The sequence below is a fragment of the Salmo trutta genome, chromosome 13 (genome assembly GCF_901001165.1).
Source record: "Salmo trutta chromosome 13, fSalTru1.1, whole genome shotgun sequence".
NCBI classification, from domain to species: domain Eukaryota; kingdom Metazoa; phylum Chordata; class Actinopteri; order Salmoniformes; family Salmonidae; genus Salmo; species Salmo trutta.
The window spans coordinates 48,052,400-48,072,652 of record NC_042969.1 but is presented as its reverse complement, the minus strand read 5'-3'; the positions used below and the strand labels follow the sequence as shown (position 1 = coordinate 48,072,652).

At 42.0% G+C, this 20,253-nt stretch overlaps 1 protein-coding gene across 6 annotated transcripts in view; it reads right to left on the bottom strand.

The window, feature by feature from the left end:
• The window catches only part of LOC115205890 (Rho guanine nucleotide exchange factor (GEF) 12a), an 80,916-nt gene that overhangs the window by 24,330 nt on the left and 36,333 nt on the right, over positions 1-20,253 (bottom strand). For 2 of the 6 annotated variants that reach the window (XM_029772305.1, XM_029772304.1), the window contains exons 4-12: positions 19,882-19,902; positions 16,866-16,960; positions 5,717-5,773; positions 4,570-4,668; positions 3,379-3,428; positions 2,059-2,116; positions 1,597-1,799; positions 1,284-1,361; positions 454-573 (exon numbers count right to left, since the gene is read on the bottom strand). In XM_029772305.1, coding sequence (XP_029628165.1) covers positions 454-573; positions 1,284-1,361; positions 1,597-1,799; positions 2,059-2,116; positions 3,379-3,428; positions 4,570-4,668; positions 5,717-5,773; positions 16,866-16,960; positions 19,882-19,902 — 781 coding nt within the window. The remainder of the gene's footprint in view (positions 1-453; positions 574-1,283; positions 1,362-1,596; positions 1,800-2,058; positions 2,117-3,378; positions 3,429-4,569; positions 4,669-5,716; positions 5,774-16,865; positions 16,961-19,881; positions 19,903-20,253) is intronic. The other 4 variants (XM_029772306.1, XM_029772308.1, XM_029772307.1 and 1 more) reach the window with 4 other exon arrangements.

The window sequence follows — 20,253 nt, the reverse complement described above, 5'->3', positions numbered from 1 at the left end:
TCCCCGCAGCAATGTTACGACATCTAGTGGAAAGCCTTCCCGAAAGAGTGGAGGGTGTTATAGCAGCAAAAGGGGACCAACTCCATATTAATGCCCATGATTTTGGAATGAGATGTTCGACGAGCAGGTGTCCGCATACTTTTGGTCATGTAGTGTATATTGTCATGTTTTCAACACATACAGTCTACAGAAATAGAGCAGAACATGCAGATCAGCTACCTTGGTGAAAGAAATATCATGGTTTGGCTCAGATTAAAACTTGGGCCCAGAGTTTTCCTGGTAAGGTTACATAGTCAGGGAAAACTCATCGGCCTGATCATGGCACTCACAGAAAACCACAGATTCTCACACTAACTATTAGTTATTAACAATACATATTACAATATTAAAACTTAAAATGTCAGATACAGTATGTTTTTTTTTTATTCAGGGAGGGGGGGTAATGCGAGTTACCTGTGCTCCCCCAGCGGCCTTACTAAGCTGCCCCTGCATCTGTGGAATGTGCTTATTGGCTTCCTGGATGTCCTTCAGTAGTTTGGGCGTCGGATTCCTGCTGTACTCCTCCTTCATTGCCTGTAGGGAGGGAGAGGGGGAGGGCAGCAGAGACACTCAGTCAGACATTATTGGAATCCGAAGTAGCCAAGTCCATAAAATTATTTTGGACTTTGAACAGTATAGACTTGCACTCATTTACAAAAGTCGTGTTGACACACGTAGCAGCAGTGCAGTAGAGTGTGCTTCGTGTGCGTAGTGGAGTGGGAAATGTGGCTCTGTGAAGCACTAGGGATAATTATTGGAGGGGAGGTGGTGGGGTTGACTGGTTCTCTCTGAGTGGCTGCCTGCTATAGAGTGACTGTTCTAGTCCAAAACCACAGGAAAAGTCTTGCTCTTATCAACACAAGCCACACACACTCCAGTGTTGTTCTGAACATCTCAAAACCTATTAGAATACAATTCTAGGACAAAGGCCATGACTTCACATGCTTCAAAATTTGATCTCTTCCAACTACAAAACATTGCTTGTCTTGACAGACAGTCAGTACTTGACCTCATATATCCAGAGTGAGCGGTCTCTGAAAAACACTGTATTTATAAACAGTCTCGAGTACGAGTGCTGATCTAGGGTCAGGTCTCCATAAATTCTTACTTATAATGATCTAAAAAGGCGAAACTAAATCAGCACTCCTACATTAGACTAGATCAGCACTCATACTCGGAGACGCTTCATAAATGCCCCAAATACTAACAGAGATGGTTTCTCCTGCACCAGATAGAATGCTCACCTGCAAATCTTCTTGCTTTTTGGACAACATCTTCTGCAGGATGTGCACCCTTTGGTTGTGTACGCTGTTGTTTTCTTCCTGTACAATGGGAATGAGACATACAGGGCTTGATCAGGACATGGGACCAAACACACAGTGGAAGAAATGAAACATTGAGTAAAGAAGCAGGGGAAGACAGAGTTTTAAGGAACAAACAAACGCAAACAATGTAAAACCACACTGAAAACAGACAGGCAAAGAGGGATGACATGGAGAAAGAAGATAGAGCTCAAAGGAGGAATGCAGCTCAGAAGATGTTAACAAGCAGTCATACCCATATCGGTAGAGGAGAGGTGATGCAGTCATGGGGGCTGTATGGGCGCTCCCCCATTGGCTGTCCAGGGGAGTTTGGAGAGGTGACAGAGGACGACCCTGTCTGGGCCCCCAGGAATACCAGCTTAGCCTCACCCTCCAACAGGGGGATCTGGGGCAACCCAGGGGGTCGCCCCAACACTGTGAGGGCCACATAGGAGCCCGCTGAAGAAATAAGATAGATACGGAGGTATGGTAAAAAAAAAGAAAAAAAAAGTGTATTTGTAATAATAGGCCTAATTCTCACCATCATTGCATGACTTTCCTAGCCTGGTCACAGATGTTTGTGCTGTATAGCTAATTTGTATGGTATTTGGCACAACAACGGCCATATGAGTTAGAAATACAGCACAAATAGGAACCAGGCTATGACTTCCCGATATCAATAACGAGCAATAAAATTAAGTCACTCTACAATGTTTACATTTTATGAGCTTTACTACTTCCACGTGGTTTGAATGTGTTACTAGGGTCCCGTTCACCTGGAAGAAAGGAAAACAGTCATAATGTGAGAATTAATTCAATGCTGCCTGGAAATCAAATGAGTTAATGAGTTCATCCCACTTCTCACACACACAGTTTAGGTTTTTTCTAATCCAACCAGCAGGTGGCATTGTGGAGCTGGTGTTTTGGCTTGAAGCCTCAGATCACAAAACAAAGTTAAAGTGGTATGCATACATGCATGCATGCATGCATACATACATACATACATACATACATACATACATACATACATACATACATACATACATACATACATACATACATACATACATACATACATACATACATACATACATACATACATACATTACATACATACATACATACATACATACATACATACATACATACATACATACATACATACATACATACATACATACATACATACATACATACATACATACATACATACATACATACATACATACATACATACATACATACAGTTGCGGCCAAAACTATTGGCACATTTTTCTTAAATTATTCCCTATTTCTTCTTAAATACGTTGAAATTGGCTACTTAGCTTATTCAACCTGTCTCAAAATACAACACTGCCCACTTAAGACAAAAGAAATAAGCTCTTTACCTGACTCGCTTTTCAAAGATGTCTAGAATTGTTTAAGTTTGGTTCTCTTGTAGGAAGTAATCACTCCCCTAATGCTGACTACAAATTATCATCAACTGGGCTAAAAACCCACTAACTAGCAAAGGATACGAACAGAATGTGCACATGTTGCTACATGCAGCTCTCGCTTTGATCTCAAAACAAGCACATCTACTCATGACCACAGCTGTAAACACAGTCCAGTTCAAAGTAAATGGCACAGATCCATATATGGCAATGGTCTATTTGTATATAGGCCTACTGCAGCACTGATTGGCTATGCCGCACTGGTCTGCGTAGAGTATACCAATGCATTCTGCCTACAACAAAATCTCTTACATAGTTTGTTTTGTTTCGGTGTGTTGCTTTGAAAGTGGCTAATATAGAATGATGTTCAATCTCGTGCTTCTCTCAGTGGGCTGATATTTCTTCTGCCCTCTGTGCTGCAGTCCCAGAGAGTTGCACATGGTCTCGGGCTACTGCGCGCAAGCACGCAGCTTAGAGGGAACATTGGTGGGGACCAAAAGTTTTTTTTCTTTCAATTTGAACTTATTTTGAAATAAATAAAAGTTATTTACGCAAAGTGCAAGGGTGCCCTTTATTTTTCACCGCAACTGTATAGATTAGTGTACCTTGATGATCCGGTCACCTGTCTGTACACCTGCACGCTCTGCAGCGCCATCTAGGAATCAGAGGGGACGAGAGTCAGGAAAACAAAGAACATCCCTTTAGCAGGGAAAAAGGACAGTGTACAAGATGAACAATGTCCAATATACACATTGCAATACCACTGTTTGCACTACAAAAGTAATGTTGAGGTATATCCTATATCATAACATCTCTTACACCATAACTAGGGCCCTGAGTTTTCCCCGACATGACCAGGAGAAACTCCGGGCCCCTAACCATAACAGTGGTTGTGCTGCTGAAGGGGCCCATTAGGCTACTCCTCCCCAGACAGAGCTTTAGGAGCCAGAGAGAGTGTTCATTATGGGATAGCATCCAGAGGAATATTATAGGGTCAGGAGATAACTGAGACATAGGTGGCACCAGAAATGAGTGCCCGTGCCATCACAACATAAACACCAGTGCAGCTTTATACACACCAGTCTGGAGCTTAGGCAACCAGGCAGAAATTCCTACCATGTCACGGTACTTCTTTATATGTGTACTGTAATATCATCCTGTTGCAAAGAGTATACAGGTATTTTATATCCATCTAACTTTGAAAGTGTGGGAAACAAGTCATAACATTTGACAAGAAATTTGACTGAAAGGAGTGATATAGCATAAGCTTGTATCAATAAAGTATATAAATGCATTACTGCGTGTTAGCACCTTTGGGCTGTTTATGGGATACTGAGAAGCAGCCTACACCGCTTGTGTCCACAGCAAATCAAAAATGGGAGAAACATGACCAAGCACATCCATAAGAGTACACACACATTGAGAACCCGAGCGCTTCCCTTTTCTCTCTCTCGACACTGCTCTACATTGAGACCTGTCCCCAATGTGTGCAGCTCACTATGCATCAGCTTTAACTGCTGGCCCAGTGACAACAGACTCTATAAGGGAGAAGAGCTGCCCTGGATTCAGGGCCTGCTAGAATTCCCATCTCTCACACAGATTATATGGTAGTACATCAGAGCCTCAAACTAACATCCTGGATAGTTCCTGACTTTTTTTTACCAGTATTTGGCTGATGGTCTTGTGCTAAAGTTTGGCCCTGAGACCGGGTACATACATAAAAATAACTATTGAGGATGAAAGTAGCGAAGGCAAAGACCACGGCTATTTCCATTGTGGGGGTGAGTTGACCTTACCCTCTTTGACGAGCTGCACAAACACAGGGTTGTCTCCGCTCACCGTCAGCCCAAAGCCATTCTCATCTTTCTGAATGATCACACATCGCTGGACAAGCCCTTTGCAGGACAGAGAGAGAACAATGATGTCACATACAGGGCCTCACATTCAGTTCAACGCAGGCCAGTTTTGTAGGTGAACTCAGACACACAGTAGTTTCCTGTGAAGGGGAGGTAGCAGGCCTGAAGAACAACACTGGGAACCAAGGGTGAAGGATTCAAACTAAGACTACTACTACACTCATTGGTCACTGTAACGGTTATGGTCAAATAAGTGCAAGTTATTGAAGTCTGTAGGCTAATCTACACACATCTGTTAGCAAGTGGAGAGTTAGTGGAAGAGTATGTAGTGTGTTGTGATGTCAAGGCACTGCAATCAAAAACACACAAAATCATTGAAACAAAAAGGGCACACACACACACACACACACCAACACAAACATACTTGCACGCACACTTGACCCCCCCAAGACCTATTGTACTGCAATAAGTTAGTAATCGACTGGGATGGACAGGGTCAGTGAGTGGAAAACTGGTACTGTGTACTCCTTGAGTTTCTCCAAAAGGCAGGCTGTGGAATTGTTGAGTACTGGCTGGGTCTTGTAGGGGAGAGAAATGCCAATGACATTCACACAGCACCACACACAAACTGCTGATTCACTGTCATGACATGATTTCATGAGTGACTTAAGTCTAAATTAGGCCTACACCTCCCACTTCTGCACCACCCGCACAGTCCGCCAAAACAAAAACACTACTAGCTGGCCCTTAAACCTTCCTTTATTATTGTTGTGACAAAGGCATTGCAGCCAATGCAGTGTGCGTACACCCAAGCAGGGGGGGCAGTGCTCTGAGTCGTGTGGGTGGGACATTTGGTCAGGGGTATAGCTGAGACGGACGGGTGGGTGGGAGCAAAACGAAAGAGAGGCTGGGCCAGGCGAGAGAGAGGCAAGATCCAAGCCCTGGGCTGGGGGAAGGGTTGGGGATCGGTAGGAGCAGAGGGGGTCAGAGGGAGAGAGAGTGAGAGAAACAGCACTAACAGTGTCAGCCAGCCAGCCTACAGGCAGGCAGCTAGCTAGCCTAGCAACACCAACCAGGAGCAGCTTACCACAGGACTCGGGCTTTCCCTCCGCTAGAACACAGTCACTCTTCTGCACCAGAACGTCTGGCCCACCAGAACCCAGGCGGGGGAGGCAGAGCAACACAACACCCACCAGAACAACAACCAGTGCAAAAAGAAAAAAAGAGACAAATCAAAACAAATGAAAATTACAGGAGAAAAGATGGTGACAGAGAAATCAAATAAAACATTAGCAAATAAACAATGGGATGGAATGACAGGAGTGTAGCTGTCTGCGAATGAAGTAGCTATCTAAGGCATAATGTTTGACTAAGCCTATATGTTTTAATTACACCAGTTGAAATGTAGGCCTATCACAGTGGTTAGGATTAGTACCAAATTTTAAAACAGCATAGATTTCATAGATTGTTATCAATAAAATGTCACAATACAGTGCAGAGCGTTCCACGAAACCATAGACAAGCCTTTTTGATGGGATCCTTTAATAAATGTTAACTATTTGGTTGTAATACCATGGCCTCTTGAAGAGCATAGTCAGAACTACACATTTCCCATTATTCCTTATTAGCTCTATCAGAGTTATACAGTAAGTAACTGCCTGTTGTTCATGATCAGTAAACATCAATTGATCATGCAATTTCAGATATGTGAGGGTAGCCTATCCATTTGGCATGTAGCTAGCTAAGCAAACAACGTGCAATTTAGCTTGCTTCAGAGATTAGGCTTTTGGAAAGAGCTCGCAAGTTCTTGTCAAGTTGTCAGTTGGACTACTGTCATCACCACTAGAGATGGTAAGCAAATCAAACAATATTTGGATATACACTGCTCAAAAAAATAAAGGGAACACTTAAACAACACAATGTAACTCCAAGTCAATCACACTTCTGTGAAATCAAACTGTCCACTTAGGAAGCAACACTGATTGACAACACATTTCACATGCTGTTGTGCAAATGGAATAGACAACAGGTAGAAATTATAGGCAATTAGCAAGACACCCCCAATAAAGGAGTGGTTCTGCAGGTGGTGACCACAGACCACTTCTCAGTTCCTATGCTTCCTGGCTGATGTTTTGGTCACTTTTGAATGCTGGCGGTGCTTTCACTCTAGTGGTAGCATGAGACGGAGTCTACAACCCACACAAGTGGCTCAGGTAGTGCAGCTCATCCAGGATGGCACATCAATGCGAGATGTGGCAAGAAGGTTTGCTGCGTCTGTCAGCGTAGTGTCCAGAGCATGGAGGCGCTACCAGGAGACAGGCCAGTACATCAGGAGACGTGGAGGAGGCCGTAGGAGGGCAACAACCCAGCAGCAGGACCGCAACCGCCGCCTTTGTGGAAGGAGGAGCAGGAGGAGCACTGCCAGAGCCCTGCAAAATGACCTCCAGCAGGCCACAAATGTGCATGTGTCTGCTCAAACGGTCAGAAACAGACTCCATGAGGGTGGTATGAGGGCCCGACGTCCACAGGTGGGGGTTGTGCTTACAGCAGGACGTTTGGCATTTGCCAGAGAACACCAAGATTGGCAAATTCGCTACTGGCGCCCTGTGCTCTTCACAGATGAAAGCAGGTTCACACTGAGCACATGTGACAGACATGACAGAGTCTGGAGACGCCGTGGAGAACGTTCTGCTGCCTGCAACATCCTCCAGCATGACCGGTTTGGCGGTGGGTCAGTCATGGTGTGGGGTGGCATTTCTTTGGGGGGCTCCACAGCCCTCCATGTAGCCTGACTGCCATTAGGTACCGAGATGAGATCCTCAGACCCCTTGTGAGACCATATGCTGGTGCGGTTGGCCCTGGGTTCCTCCTAATGCAAGACAATGCTAGACCTCATGTGGATGGAGTGTGTCAGCAGTTCCTGCAAGAGGAAGGCATTGATGCTATGGACTGGCCCGCCCATTCCCCAGACGTGAATCCAATTGAGCACATCTGGGACATCATGTCTCGCTCCATCCACCAACGCCACGTTGCACCACAGACTGTCCAGGAGTTGGCGGATGCTTTAGTCCAGGTCTGGGAGGAGATCCCTCAGGAGACCATCCGCCACCTCATCAGGAGCATGCCCAGGCGTTGTAGGGAGGTCATACAGGCATGTGGAGGCCACACACACTACTGAGCCTCATTTTGACTTGTTTTAAGGACATTACATCAAAGTTGGATCAGCCTGTAGTGTGGTTTTCCACTTTAATTTTGAGTGTGACTCCAAATCCAGACCTCCATGGGTTGATAAATTGGATTTCCATTGATTATTTTTGTGTGATTTTGTTGTCAGCACATTCAACTATGTAAAGAAAAAAGTAGTTAAGATTATTTCATTCATTCAGATCTAGGATGTGTTATTTTAGTGTTCCCTTTATTTTTTTGAGCAGTGTAGTTTATCCCTTGAAAGTTAGCTTGTTAAATTTGCCATTTTGACATGATTGTTACTAGCTAGGTAGCCAATTTGACGTGGTCCGTCAATCAACGTAACCTACCATGTCTGTCTGCAGCATTCGTGATTAAAACACTTAAAAACAATGTTGAAAACGGGATGTTAGGTAACATCGCTAGGTAGGCCTACATTGGTTGAATTTTTTTTATACAAAATAATTAAATTAGGTCTACTTAGACAACATTATCAGCTAACAGTGCTTTGGCAAATGCGCTCTTCTGCTGCTTGATAAAGGATGGGAAATTAACCTAAACCACTCATACTTGTCAGGTATAGTTGTTTTATTTCAGTGAAATATCCAATTAAATGGTGGCCAATATTGAGAGATATCGTGATGCTACCCTTTACGTATCTCAAAATTCAAAAAGGCACTCGCACATCTGAGCTATCTTTGTTGCAGGTGCATGGTAACAGTTGAATAAGATGAGAAAAGAAACCTGCACACTGCTCTTTAATAAGCTTTAGGAATCCGCCTCGGGGTCTTCGTCAGAGCCCTCACTTATCTAAAAAAATAATATGATCAACTGATGTTTACTGATCATGAAAAGGATGCAGTTGCTTGCTGTATATCTCTGATGAGAGCTAAAATGTGCGCAATTGTTTTGCATGGATAATCAGAAATGTGTCGTTCCGACTATGCTCTTCAAGAGGTGATGATACTACAACCAAATAGTTAACATTTATTTAACAATCCCTTGAAAACGGCATGCAGTTATAAATGGTTTTAGCAGAGCTGGGAGTCCCCTTGCCCCCCAGCAGGCAAATCGAATAGCTCTGCACCTTATGACGTTTTATTGATGACGACCTATACATAATTGTAAAAGTAATTGCTTTCATATTTCAAGGATGCGTACATCAAATGTAACTAGTATCTGGGAATTTCCATGCAAAAGGACCCATGAGCACCAACAACCTAAGATTATACATTTTTGTGATCTAAGACATCTAACAGAAAGTCTTAAAAGCTATTAGAAATACATCAAAACATAATTTTGAAATAAAGACTCCTTCCAAATAATAGCAACACTCAGATTTAGTTTGAGAAATTATTTGCCTTCTATAAGTTTAAGAAACATTGCCTTGTGCCTTAAAATTTCATCACCAAAATAACACATATCTTTAAGATATTTTCTAATTTCTTTCCCTCATGGGGGGGAAGATAATACAAGTGCACAGAAGTAACAAGGTAGACCTACAAATGAGTGTTTTACAAATATCAAGTTTGTTTATGAATTACTATTAAGTGATTAAAACCGAATTTTGTTACCAAATCGGTCATGGAAATAAAAGAAAAATCTGTAACGGAATTACTGCAAATGAATTGGCTACAATAGGAAATTGTAGTAGTCACAAACCACAGTTGGGTCAGCTGCTACTATCCTCGCTTCCACTGGCATACTGCTACAGTGGGGGGAAAAAGTATTTGATCCCCTGCTGATTTTGTATGTTTGCCCACTGATAAAGAAAGGATCAGTCTATAATTTGAATGGTAGGTTTATTTGAACAGTGAGAGACAGAATAACAAAAATATCCAGAAAAACACGTCAAAAATGTTATGAATTGATTTGCATTTTAATGAGGGAAATAAGTATTTGACCACCTCCCAATCAGAAAGATTTCTGGCTCCCAGGTGTCTTTTATACAGGTAACGAGCTGAGATTAGGTGCACACTCTTAAAGGGAGTGCTCCTAACCGCAGCTTGTTACCTGTATAAAAAAAAGACATGTCCACAGAAGCAATCAATCAATCAGATTCCAAACTCTCCACCATGGCCAAGATCAAAGAGCTCTCCAAGGATGTCAGGGACAAGATTGTAGACCTACACAAGGCTGGAATGGGCTACAAGACCATCGCCAAGCAGCTTGGTGAGAAGGTGACAACAGTTGGTGCGATTATTCGCAAATGGAAGAAACACAAAAGAACTGTCAATATCCCTCGGCCTGTGGCTCCATGCAAGATCTCACCTCGTGGGGTTGCAATAATCATGAGAACGGTGAGGAATCAGCCCAGAACTACACAGGAGGATCTTGTCAATGATCTCAAGGCAGCTGGGACCATTGTCACCAAGAAAACAATTGGTAACACACTACGCTATGAAGGACTGAAATCCTGCAGCGCCCGCAAGGTCCCCTTGCTCAAGAATACATATACATGCCCGTCTGAAGTTTGCCAATGAACATCTGAATGATTCAGAGGACAACTGGTGAAAGTGTTGTGGTCAGATGAGGCCAAAATGGAGCTCTTTGGCATCAACTCAACTCGCCGTGTTTGGAGGAGGAGGAATGCTGCCTATGACCCCAAGTACACCATCTCCACCGTCAAACATGGAGGTGGAAACATTATGCTTTGGGGGTGTTTTTCTGCTAAGGGGACAGGACAACTTCACTGCATCATTTGACGGGGCCATGTACTGTCAAATCTTGGGTGAGAACCTCCTTCCCTCAGCCAGGGCATTGAAAATGGGTCGTGGATGGATATTCCAGCATGACAATGACCCAAAACACACGGCCAAGGCAACAAAGGAGTGGCTCAAGAAAAAGCACATTAAGGTCCTGGAGTGGCCTAGCCAGTCTCCAGACCTTAATCCCATAGAAAATCTGTGGAGGGAGCTGAAGGTTCGAGTTGCCAAACGTCAGCCTCAAAACCTTAAATACTTGGAGAAGATCTGCAAAGAGGAGTGGGACAAAATCCCTCCTGAGATGTGTGCAAACCTGGTGGCCAACTACAAGAAACGCCTGTCCTCTGTGATTGCCAACAAGGGTTTTTCCACCAAGTACTAAGTCATGTTTTGCAGAGGGGTCAAATACTTATTTCCCTCATTAAAATGCAAATCATTTTATAACATTTTTGACATGTGTTTTTCTGGATTTTTGTTGTTATTCATCTCTCACTGTTCATATAAACCTACCATTAAAATTGTAGACTGATCATTTCTTTGTAAGTGGGCAAAAGTACAAAATCAGCATGGGATCAAATACTTTTTTCCCCCCACTGTATGTTCAGCTCATAACTGCTATATTTCCCTTTCGGTCATCTGGTGGTGAAAGCAAGACTGTGAAAACAGTTTGAACAACCCCTCCCCCTCTCTCTGCCGCCCTCTCTCCAGTTAACGTCACCTCTTCCGGCTTTTACTGACACCTACCACTTAGCCTCTTTCCATTGCTTAAGTGCGCAGCGCCCCTCAGCACTTGCTCAATAAACCACATTTTAAAATGTAACATTGATAAATCGGGAAATATTCCAAAAGTATGGAAGGCTGCGTATGTGCTGCCGGTCCTTAAAAGTTGGGGACACCAGTGTTCTTGATAACATTCATCCCATTTATAGTTTCTCTTGCCTAGCTAAGATTCTTGAATCTTTGGTAAATGTACAACTTTGTTCCTTTTTATCTGAGAATTGTATTCTGAATGTACAACCAAGGTTTAGACCAGGGCACAGTACTATTACTGCAACCACTGTTGTAAATAAAATGGTCAATGTTTTAGATGCCAAAATCAATTGTGTTGCCTTGTTTGTGGACTTGTCAAAAGGTTTTGACACAGTTGATCATTCTATACAAGTTGTCCTCAATAGGCCTGGGCACTGTATGTGGTTTGAGAAAAATCTCAGAAATATAGAACCTATTGTGACAGAAGGGGTCAAATCTGAATTCCTTGAAGTGAATAAAAGGGGTACCCCGGGGTTCGATTCTGGGGCCACCATTGTTTAAACTGTATATGAATAACTTTGGAAATACTGCGAAAAAAATATACATTCTTATGCTGATACAGTATTGTACTTTAGATTACGGGGGTATAATATACAGTGACTTCGGGAAAATATTCAGACCCCTTGACTTTTTCCACATTTTGTTACATCCTTATTCTAAAATGGATTAAATAAAATAAAAAGTCCTCATCGATCTATACACAATACCCCATAATGAAAGGAAAAACAGGTTTAGACATTTTTGCAAATGTATTAAAAATAAAACAGAAATACCTTATTTACATAAGTATTCAGACCCTTTGCAATGAGACTCAAAATTAAGCTTAGGTTCAAACTGTTTCCATTGATCATCCTTGAGATGTTTCTACAACTTGGAGGCCACCTGTGGAAAATTCAAATGATTGGACATGATTTGGAAAGAAACACACCCGTCTATATAAGGTCTCACAGTGTATGTTAGAGCAAAAACCAAGCCATGGGGTCGAAGGAATTGTCCGTAGAGCTCCGAGACAGGATAGTGTCGAGTCACAGATCTTGGGAAGGGTAACAAAAGATCTCTGCTGCATTGAAGGTCCCCAAGATCACAGTGGCCTCCTTCATTCTTAAAATAGAAGAAGTTAGGAACCACCAAGACTCTTCCTAGACCTGGCAGCCTGGGAAAACTGAGCAATCGAAGGACAAGGGCCTTGTCAGGGAGGTGACCAAGAACCCGATGGTCATTGTGACAGCGCTTCAGAGTTCCTCAGTGGAGATGGGAGGACCTTCCAGAAGGACAACCATCTCTGCAGCACTCCACCAATCAGGCCTTTATGGTAGAGTGACCAGACGGAAGCCCTTCCTCAGTAAAAGGCACATGACAGCCCGCTTGAAGATTGCCAAGAGGCATCATCAAACCTGGCATCATCCCTACGGTAAAGCATAGTGGTGGCAGCATCCTGCTGTGGGGATGTTTTTCAACGGCAGGGACTGGGAGACTAGTCAGGATCGAGGGAAAGATGAGCGAAGCAAAGTAAAGAGAGATCCTAGATGAAACCTGCTCCAGAGCGCTCAGGACCTCACTGGGGCAAAGGTTCATCTTCCAACAGGGCAACAACCCTAAGCACACAGCCAAGACAACACAGGAATGGCTTCAAGTCTTCGAATGTCCTTGAGTGGCCCAGCCAGAGCCCGAACTTGAACCCGATCGAACATCTCTGGAGAGACCTGAAAATAGCTGTGCAGCGTCGCTCCCCATCCAACCTGACAGAGCTTGAGAGGATCTGCAGAGAATAATGGGAGAAACTCCCCAAATACAGGTGTGCCAAGCTTGTAGCGTCATACCCAAGACTGTAATTGCTGCTTCAACAAAGTAGTGAGTAAAGGGTCTGAATACTTATGTAAATGTATATCAGGATTTTAGAAATAAAAAAACTGATTTTGCTTTGACTTTATGGGGTATTGTTTGTAGATTGATGAGGGGAAAAAAACAATTTAACCAATTCTAGAATAAAGCTGTAACGTAATAATGTAGAAAAAGTCAAGGGGACTGAATACTTTCTGAATGCACCGCACATGCATGCAGCAGCTTCCACATTCCTCTAGATGCTGTTTTCCATTGTGCACTTAGATGAATTACTAGTGATAATTGTAGAACTCACGACTGCGTGTTGTATCAAAAAGTGGATCGGGCCTCTCTGTATGTAAGAGAGCAGCGTTCCCTTTTGTTTATTTACAAAGCGCTCGGACACAAACATCCGATGTATCTGACGACACTCGTCAAGGTCAAACAATAGAATACAAGAACACAATATTAGACTGTGCTCGAGGTTCCAAGGGTGGCTTCTGATTTAGGGAGATCTGCTTTTGCTTTTTATGGTCCACAGATGTGGAATGTGTTGCAAAGGCGGCTCAGACTTGAACGCATGCTGCCCTGAAGGGAATTTAACACATTAGTGGGGAATGCTCTGAAGATTGTGTTTGTGTTTTAGAATTTAGTATTTTATTGTGTTTTGTATTGATGTGTGTTTGTATTGTGCAGGGCTCATTTAAAAAAGAGAACTGGTCTCAATTTGACACCCTGTTAAAATAAAAGGTGTATATTAATACATTTACTGTAATAAGCATCCTCACCCACTGAGCACCGAACGTCATCGGACATCCACGGACATTGAAAAGTAGTTGAAATTTGGCCAGTCCGCATTGGCCAGACCAAATCCTGAACCAATTATAGAAGTCTATGTTCCACATGTTTAGACAGCACAGTAGAGCACAGTAATGAAAAGTAGACTACAGTACTGTACAGTAGAAACACTAGAGCAGAGTACAGTATAATGTACGTTTTCTTACTCTACCGAACATATCTACTTTACGGTACTGAACTCCACTGTGCTGCAGGAGGTCCTCAAAATATAAATAAAACAATTACATACCTACAGTAGAAAATAAAAATGTTCTTTCTAATGGCGTTAACTTTATTTCTCAACTCCTAAAATTGAGCAAATTACACTCACTTGAGTATCTAACATAGGCTTTGAAAAAGCATCCGCTAATATGCTACTAGTGCAGCAAGTGCTGCTGGCTAGCTGACTAAACTCAACTCCATAGGGAGTTTAGTCAGCTTCTGATAGTGACCAGGCTTTACAGAATTCAGCTCGGACTTAATCGATTAGCCTAAGGTCAATACAAAAAAAATCATTATGAAACGCTTACCTTGCATCTATGTTTGTCCTCTGTAGTTAGCTGCTGGTAAGCTTCTTGACATGGCTAACCTTTGTTTAACCAGCTAAACTGCTCTCTGCTCTAGCTTTCTAGGCAATAGGCTGTGTTAGTTTCCACTTCCTCTTCCAATTATAATGTGGGGAGGTCAAAATAATGAAAAATGATCTACCAAATCCATTCAATTTAAAATGTTGATTATTACTTCTTTGCCATTATCATTCACCTTCTAACCTATGATGTGGGTCCCTGGGTCACCGGTTTGCCTGGGAGGGGGTCCCAGGGCAAGAAAATATTGAAGACCCCTGCTGTAGTGTTCTCTAATGTGCTTTGCTGTGATGTCCAAACTTGTGAAACAGAGGTCTATGATTGGATCAGATTTGGTCTGGTCCAACCAAATGTGGCTTTGTTTGGGGGCGGAGCACATTAGAATAGCCAGTGTGTAGAATAATACCCAAATATGCAAAAGGTTATTGCATATTTCTAACTATGTGTACTCATTCAGTATACATCACCATGGAGACAATTATATTCATAATTATGCATTTCTGTATAGTATAGATCAGGGACGCATGATGTAATTGCATAACCGTAATTCTGTAAACAGGTAAATCCCCTTCACCTACTGTAATTCAATAACCATAATGTTTTTTCAAATTCAAGGCTTCATGTCATAGGTGACACCCCTGTCTTTCTGCAGACATCTTTGAATCTTAATTCGGAGAAGATACGTTTTTGGATAACTGAGGGAGTTCTTAATGTAAATCTTTAAACTAACTTTGCATCTGCACTGTTCTTCCAGTAAATGTGTTTTTGTGAAATGTGTAAGTTGTTCAAAGTAATCATTGTGCATAGAGTTGTATGGTTTGTTAAACTTTGAAATCAATGGATTTTGTTCGGCATACATTTTATAGATTCAAAGTGGAATGCTATTAACATGGAATTGCCCATCTAGACTCATTACAATGTGTGATCAGAGACAGTGTCTTGCAAAAGTATTCATACCCTGTTGGATTTCTTCACATTTTATTGTGTTAGAAAGAGCTGAATACTTATGCAATGACTATATTTTAGTTAAGGAGATAGCTTGGCTATGAGCGCCATTTTCGAAGTGCAAAATTTACCATAATAAACCTCAATTTGGCAGAGTGATTTTATTTGAAACCTTTCTTCAACAATGTGTGTTATAAAGAGCCGACTATTTATGCATTGCTCAGTTTACTAAACTCTAGTTAAATAATCACCCCATCAAATGTAATCTTTCTGGGATTACAGTATTTTTTGCTCTACGAAAAAGATATGCCTCTGCTTGTAATGACAGACTGACAATAGAGCGTTAAAATTGTAGTATTCCATCGAAATCCAAGTAAAAACTGAAGTACACTCTGTTATTGTTAACCATTAACATGCCGGTGAAAGAATATGTCTTGAGACAAGCACTGAGACAATTGACTTGAACCCCAAAAAACAGCCACTCCATTTAGGAAACATGATCATGTTAAAGAAAGATGGTGTTGAAAACTATTTTGGGATATGATCGTTAGGAAATAGGAATCATGAAACACAAAAAGGCGAGCCAAAAAGGTGAAATATAGAGAGTAAGAGACGTGGACATGCAACAGGGGTAAAGAAAAGTCTATCAAAGTCAGATCTGAATAAAACCTCATCCAACCTCTCATCTTTTGATAATATTACTCTACTAAAGATCGGAAGACATTGCTTGCTGCTTCTCTATGTAACTGTGCTTTAGGCTGAAGGAATGCGACTAGAGTTTGGGCCTAAACATAAGAAGAAAGTCAACTGAAGTGATACAGACAATCATTCTGAGACCAGTCTTGTGTAACCTCTTGCCGAACACGTCCGTGTTCAATGCGTCATTCTGAGATAAGCTGGAGGACACAAGGATTCTATCTTTAAATCGCCCTGATTGTTTGATGAGTATCAAGAGAGCTGGTGACTAGTCATCATACCCAAACATAATTTGTGCTTTTTCTCTTATATGCCCATATTTCAATAGTGAACAAAAAGGTTGGCTGGTATTTTTTCACTGGGCATTAAGGTCACCAACCAGCTTTGAACATGTTGAATGAATAATGCATTCATTTGTGCACAATAACACTGAACAGAAGAAGTGGATTGTGCACAACAAAGATCTGCTATTAAATCAGATAGAGCGAGACTTCTCGCAAGGCCCTTAAAGATTCAGAAATGCAGGTGCAGATCAGAGAAAGAAACAGTGGCTATATTTTCCACACAGTGAACATAGAGCATAGTGCATAGCATACACCATGGATTCACACCAACCCATCATGCTGATTGAACCATTCATCTGTGCGTTTACCTGTAGGGTCAAACTCATGTGAAGCGGAGACTGCCGGTTTATCACTTTTGGGTTTCTTGTCAGGGGGGTGGTCTTTACTGAGAATGCTACTGCTTCTGAAAAGAGAGAGCTTTGTAAAAACAAGGAAACATCTGAAAAATGTAAACAAAAGTTAACCTTATGAGCATTGGAGGAGCACCACCACTCAGCTATCGAAGAACAATATTTAATTTGTGAGCAGCTACTAGGCCTACAACACTGACTAGAGGTCGACCGATTAATCGGAATGGCCGATTAATTTGGGCCGATTTCAAGTTTTCATAACAAATCGGTGTTTTTGGCCACCGATTTGCCGATTATTATTATTATTTATTTTTTTATAATATTTTTTTAACTAGGCAGGTCAGTTAAGAACACATTCTTATTTTCAATGACGGCCTAGGAACGGTGGGTTAACTGCCTTGTTCAGGGGCAGAACGACAGCTTTTTACCTTGTCAGCTTGGGGATTCAATCTTGCAACCTTATAGTTAACTAGTCCAACGCTCTAACCACCTTCTTTACATTGCACTCCACGAGGAGCCTGCCTGTTACGCGAATGCAGTAAGAAGCCAAGGTAAGTTTAACGCTAGCTAGCAACTTATCTTATAAAAAACAATCAACCAATCATAATCACTAGTTAACTACACATGGTTGATGATATTACTAGTTTATCTAGCCTGTCCTGCGTTGCATATAATCGATGCGGTGCGCATTCGCAAAAAAGGACTGTCGTTGCTCCAACGTGTACCTAAAATCAATATACAAGTATAGATTTTTAAACCTGCATATTTAGTTAACATTGCCTGCTAACATGAATTTGTTTTACCTAGGGAAAATGTGTCACCTCTGCAACAGTCAGGGTATATGCAGCAGTTTGGGCCGCCTGGCTCGTTGCGAACTGTGTGAATACTATTTCTTCCTAACAAAGACAGCCAACTTCGCCAAACGGGGGATGATTTAACAAAAGCGCATTTGCAAAAAAAGCACAATCGTTGCACGACTGTTCCTAACCATAAACATCAATGCCTTTCTTAAAATCAATACACAGAAGTATATATTTTTAAACCTGCATATTTAGCTAAAAGAAATCCAGGTTAGCAGGCAATATTAACCAGGTGAAATTGTGTCACTTCTCTTGCGTTCATTGCCCGCAGAGTCAGGGTATATGCAACTGTTTGGGCCGCCTGGCTCGTTGCGAACTAATTTGCCAGAAATGTACGTAATTATGACATAACATTGAAGGTTGTGCAATGTAACAGGAATATTTAGACTTAGGGATGCCACCCGTTAGATAAAATACGGAACGGTTGACTGAAAAAAATAAAACGTTTGGTTTTCGAGATGATAGTTTCCGGATTCGACCATATTAATGACCTAAGGCTCGTATTTCTGTGTTTATTATATTATAATTAAGTTTATGATTTGATATTTGATAGAGCAGTCTGACTGAGCGGTGGTAGGCACCAGCAGGCTCGTAAGCATTCATTCAAACAGCACTTTAGTGCGTTTTGCCAGCAGCTCTTCGCAATTCTTCAAGCATTGCGCTGTTTATGACTTCAAGCCTATCAACTCCCAAGATTAGGCTGGTGTAACCAATGTGAAATGGCTAGCTAGTTAGCCGGGTGCGCGCTAATAGTGTTTCAAACGTCACTCTCTCAGACTTGGGAGTGGTTGTTCCCCTTGCTCTGCATAGGTAATGCTGCTTCAAGGGTGGCTATTGTCGATGTGCTCCTGGTTTGAGCCCAGGTAGGAGCGAGGAGAGGGACGGAAGCTATACTGTTACACTGGCAATACTAAAGTGCCTATAAGAACATCCAATAGGCAAAAGGTATATGAAATACAAATCGTAGAGAGAGAAATAGTCCTATAATTCCTATAATAACTACAACCTAAAACTTCTTACCTGGGAATATTGAAGACTCATGTTAAAAAGGAACCACCAGCTTTCATATGTTCTCATGTTCTGAGCAAGGAACTTAAACGTTAGCTTTTTTTACATGGCACATATTGCACTTTTACTTTCTTCTCCAACACTTTGTTTTTGCATTATTTAAACCAAATTGAACATGTTTCATTATTTATTTGAGGCTAAATTGCTAGTATTTATGTATTATATTAAGTTAAAATAAAGTGTTCATTCAGTATTGTTGTAATTGTCATTATTACAAATAAATAAAAATCGTCCGATTAATTGGTATCGGCTTTGTTTGGTCCTCCAATAAATCGGTATCGGCGTTGAAAAATCATAATCGGTCGACCTCTAACACCTGTCCTTTTCTATAAGAAACATAACATAATTTCAATGTTGTGGAGTGCCACTAATAACGGCCATGCTGATAGGAATATCCACAAACGCACAACAAAGAAACTCAAATTGTTCACTCAATAGCCACCCCATCACCAATGAGGTGAAGAGGACATCCTATGAATCATGATAACTGTATTTGACAGATGGTCTGGGCTGGAGCGGCTGTGCTGCTGAGTAGGTCTGAGCTGGAGGAGCAAGTGAATGGGCTCTCGTCAGAGGAATGTCGTAAAGCCAGACCCCGGGCCCTGCTCTGCATACATGTGGCTGTAAAAGGCCCGTTTTCTCTCCGGACTAGGCAGAGATGGGTCGTGCTAGAAGAGGCACCTCTTTGTCCCCCTCCCCTGTCTGAGTTTTAAGTGAGGAGGACCACTGTGTGTGTGTGTGTGTGTGTGTGTGTGTAGCAGGCAGGCTTCTCCTAAAGGCCGCTTAATTTCCTTAATCTGGCCTGTGTGTTCTGTTGGTGGTTTGGCCTACAACATTGCTTCTGTGTTGGGTAGAAACATCAGAAACACGGGTACAAAAGCAGCTGCCTGAGTCCCGTGTTGCTTAGTTGGTAGAGCATGGTGCTTGCAAAGCCAGGGTTGTGGGTTAAATTCCCACAGGGGACTCACTACTTACTGTAAGTCACTCTGGATAAGAGGGTTTTTTAAAATTACTAAAATGTAAATGTATGAAATTAGGTTTCTTACCTGTTTGCTTTATTGGGAAACCTGCAGGGTAAAAGAGGGGAGTGTCATAATCATCATAATCCGATTCGAGCAACGACGACATCAGCAGACAATTCAAACAAGTACTTTGCAAGGGGACTTGGGAGCAGGAAAAACAAGATGTCTACTGAAGCGAGACTCCCGAGACTGATGCTCGTAAACATCATAATCCTGATGAAACTACACCAGCTTTCTTCAGCACAGACAGTAGAAGCTCAAAGATTAAAGGCTTTGCCAGGTCAAATGTCCTTCTCCCCTCCTTCTTGGAGCTTAACCAATTGTGTCCTTTACAGTTCAAAAACAGACCACTGTCATAATCATAAAATCTGAGTCATGCTCTGCTCGGTCTGTTGA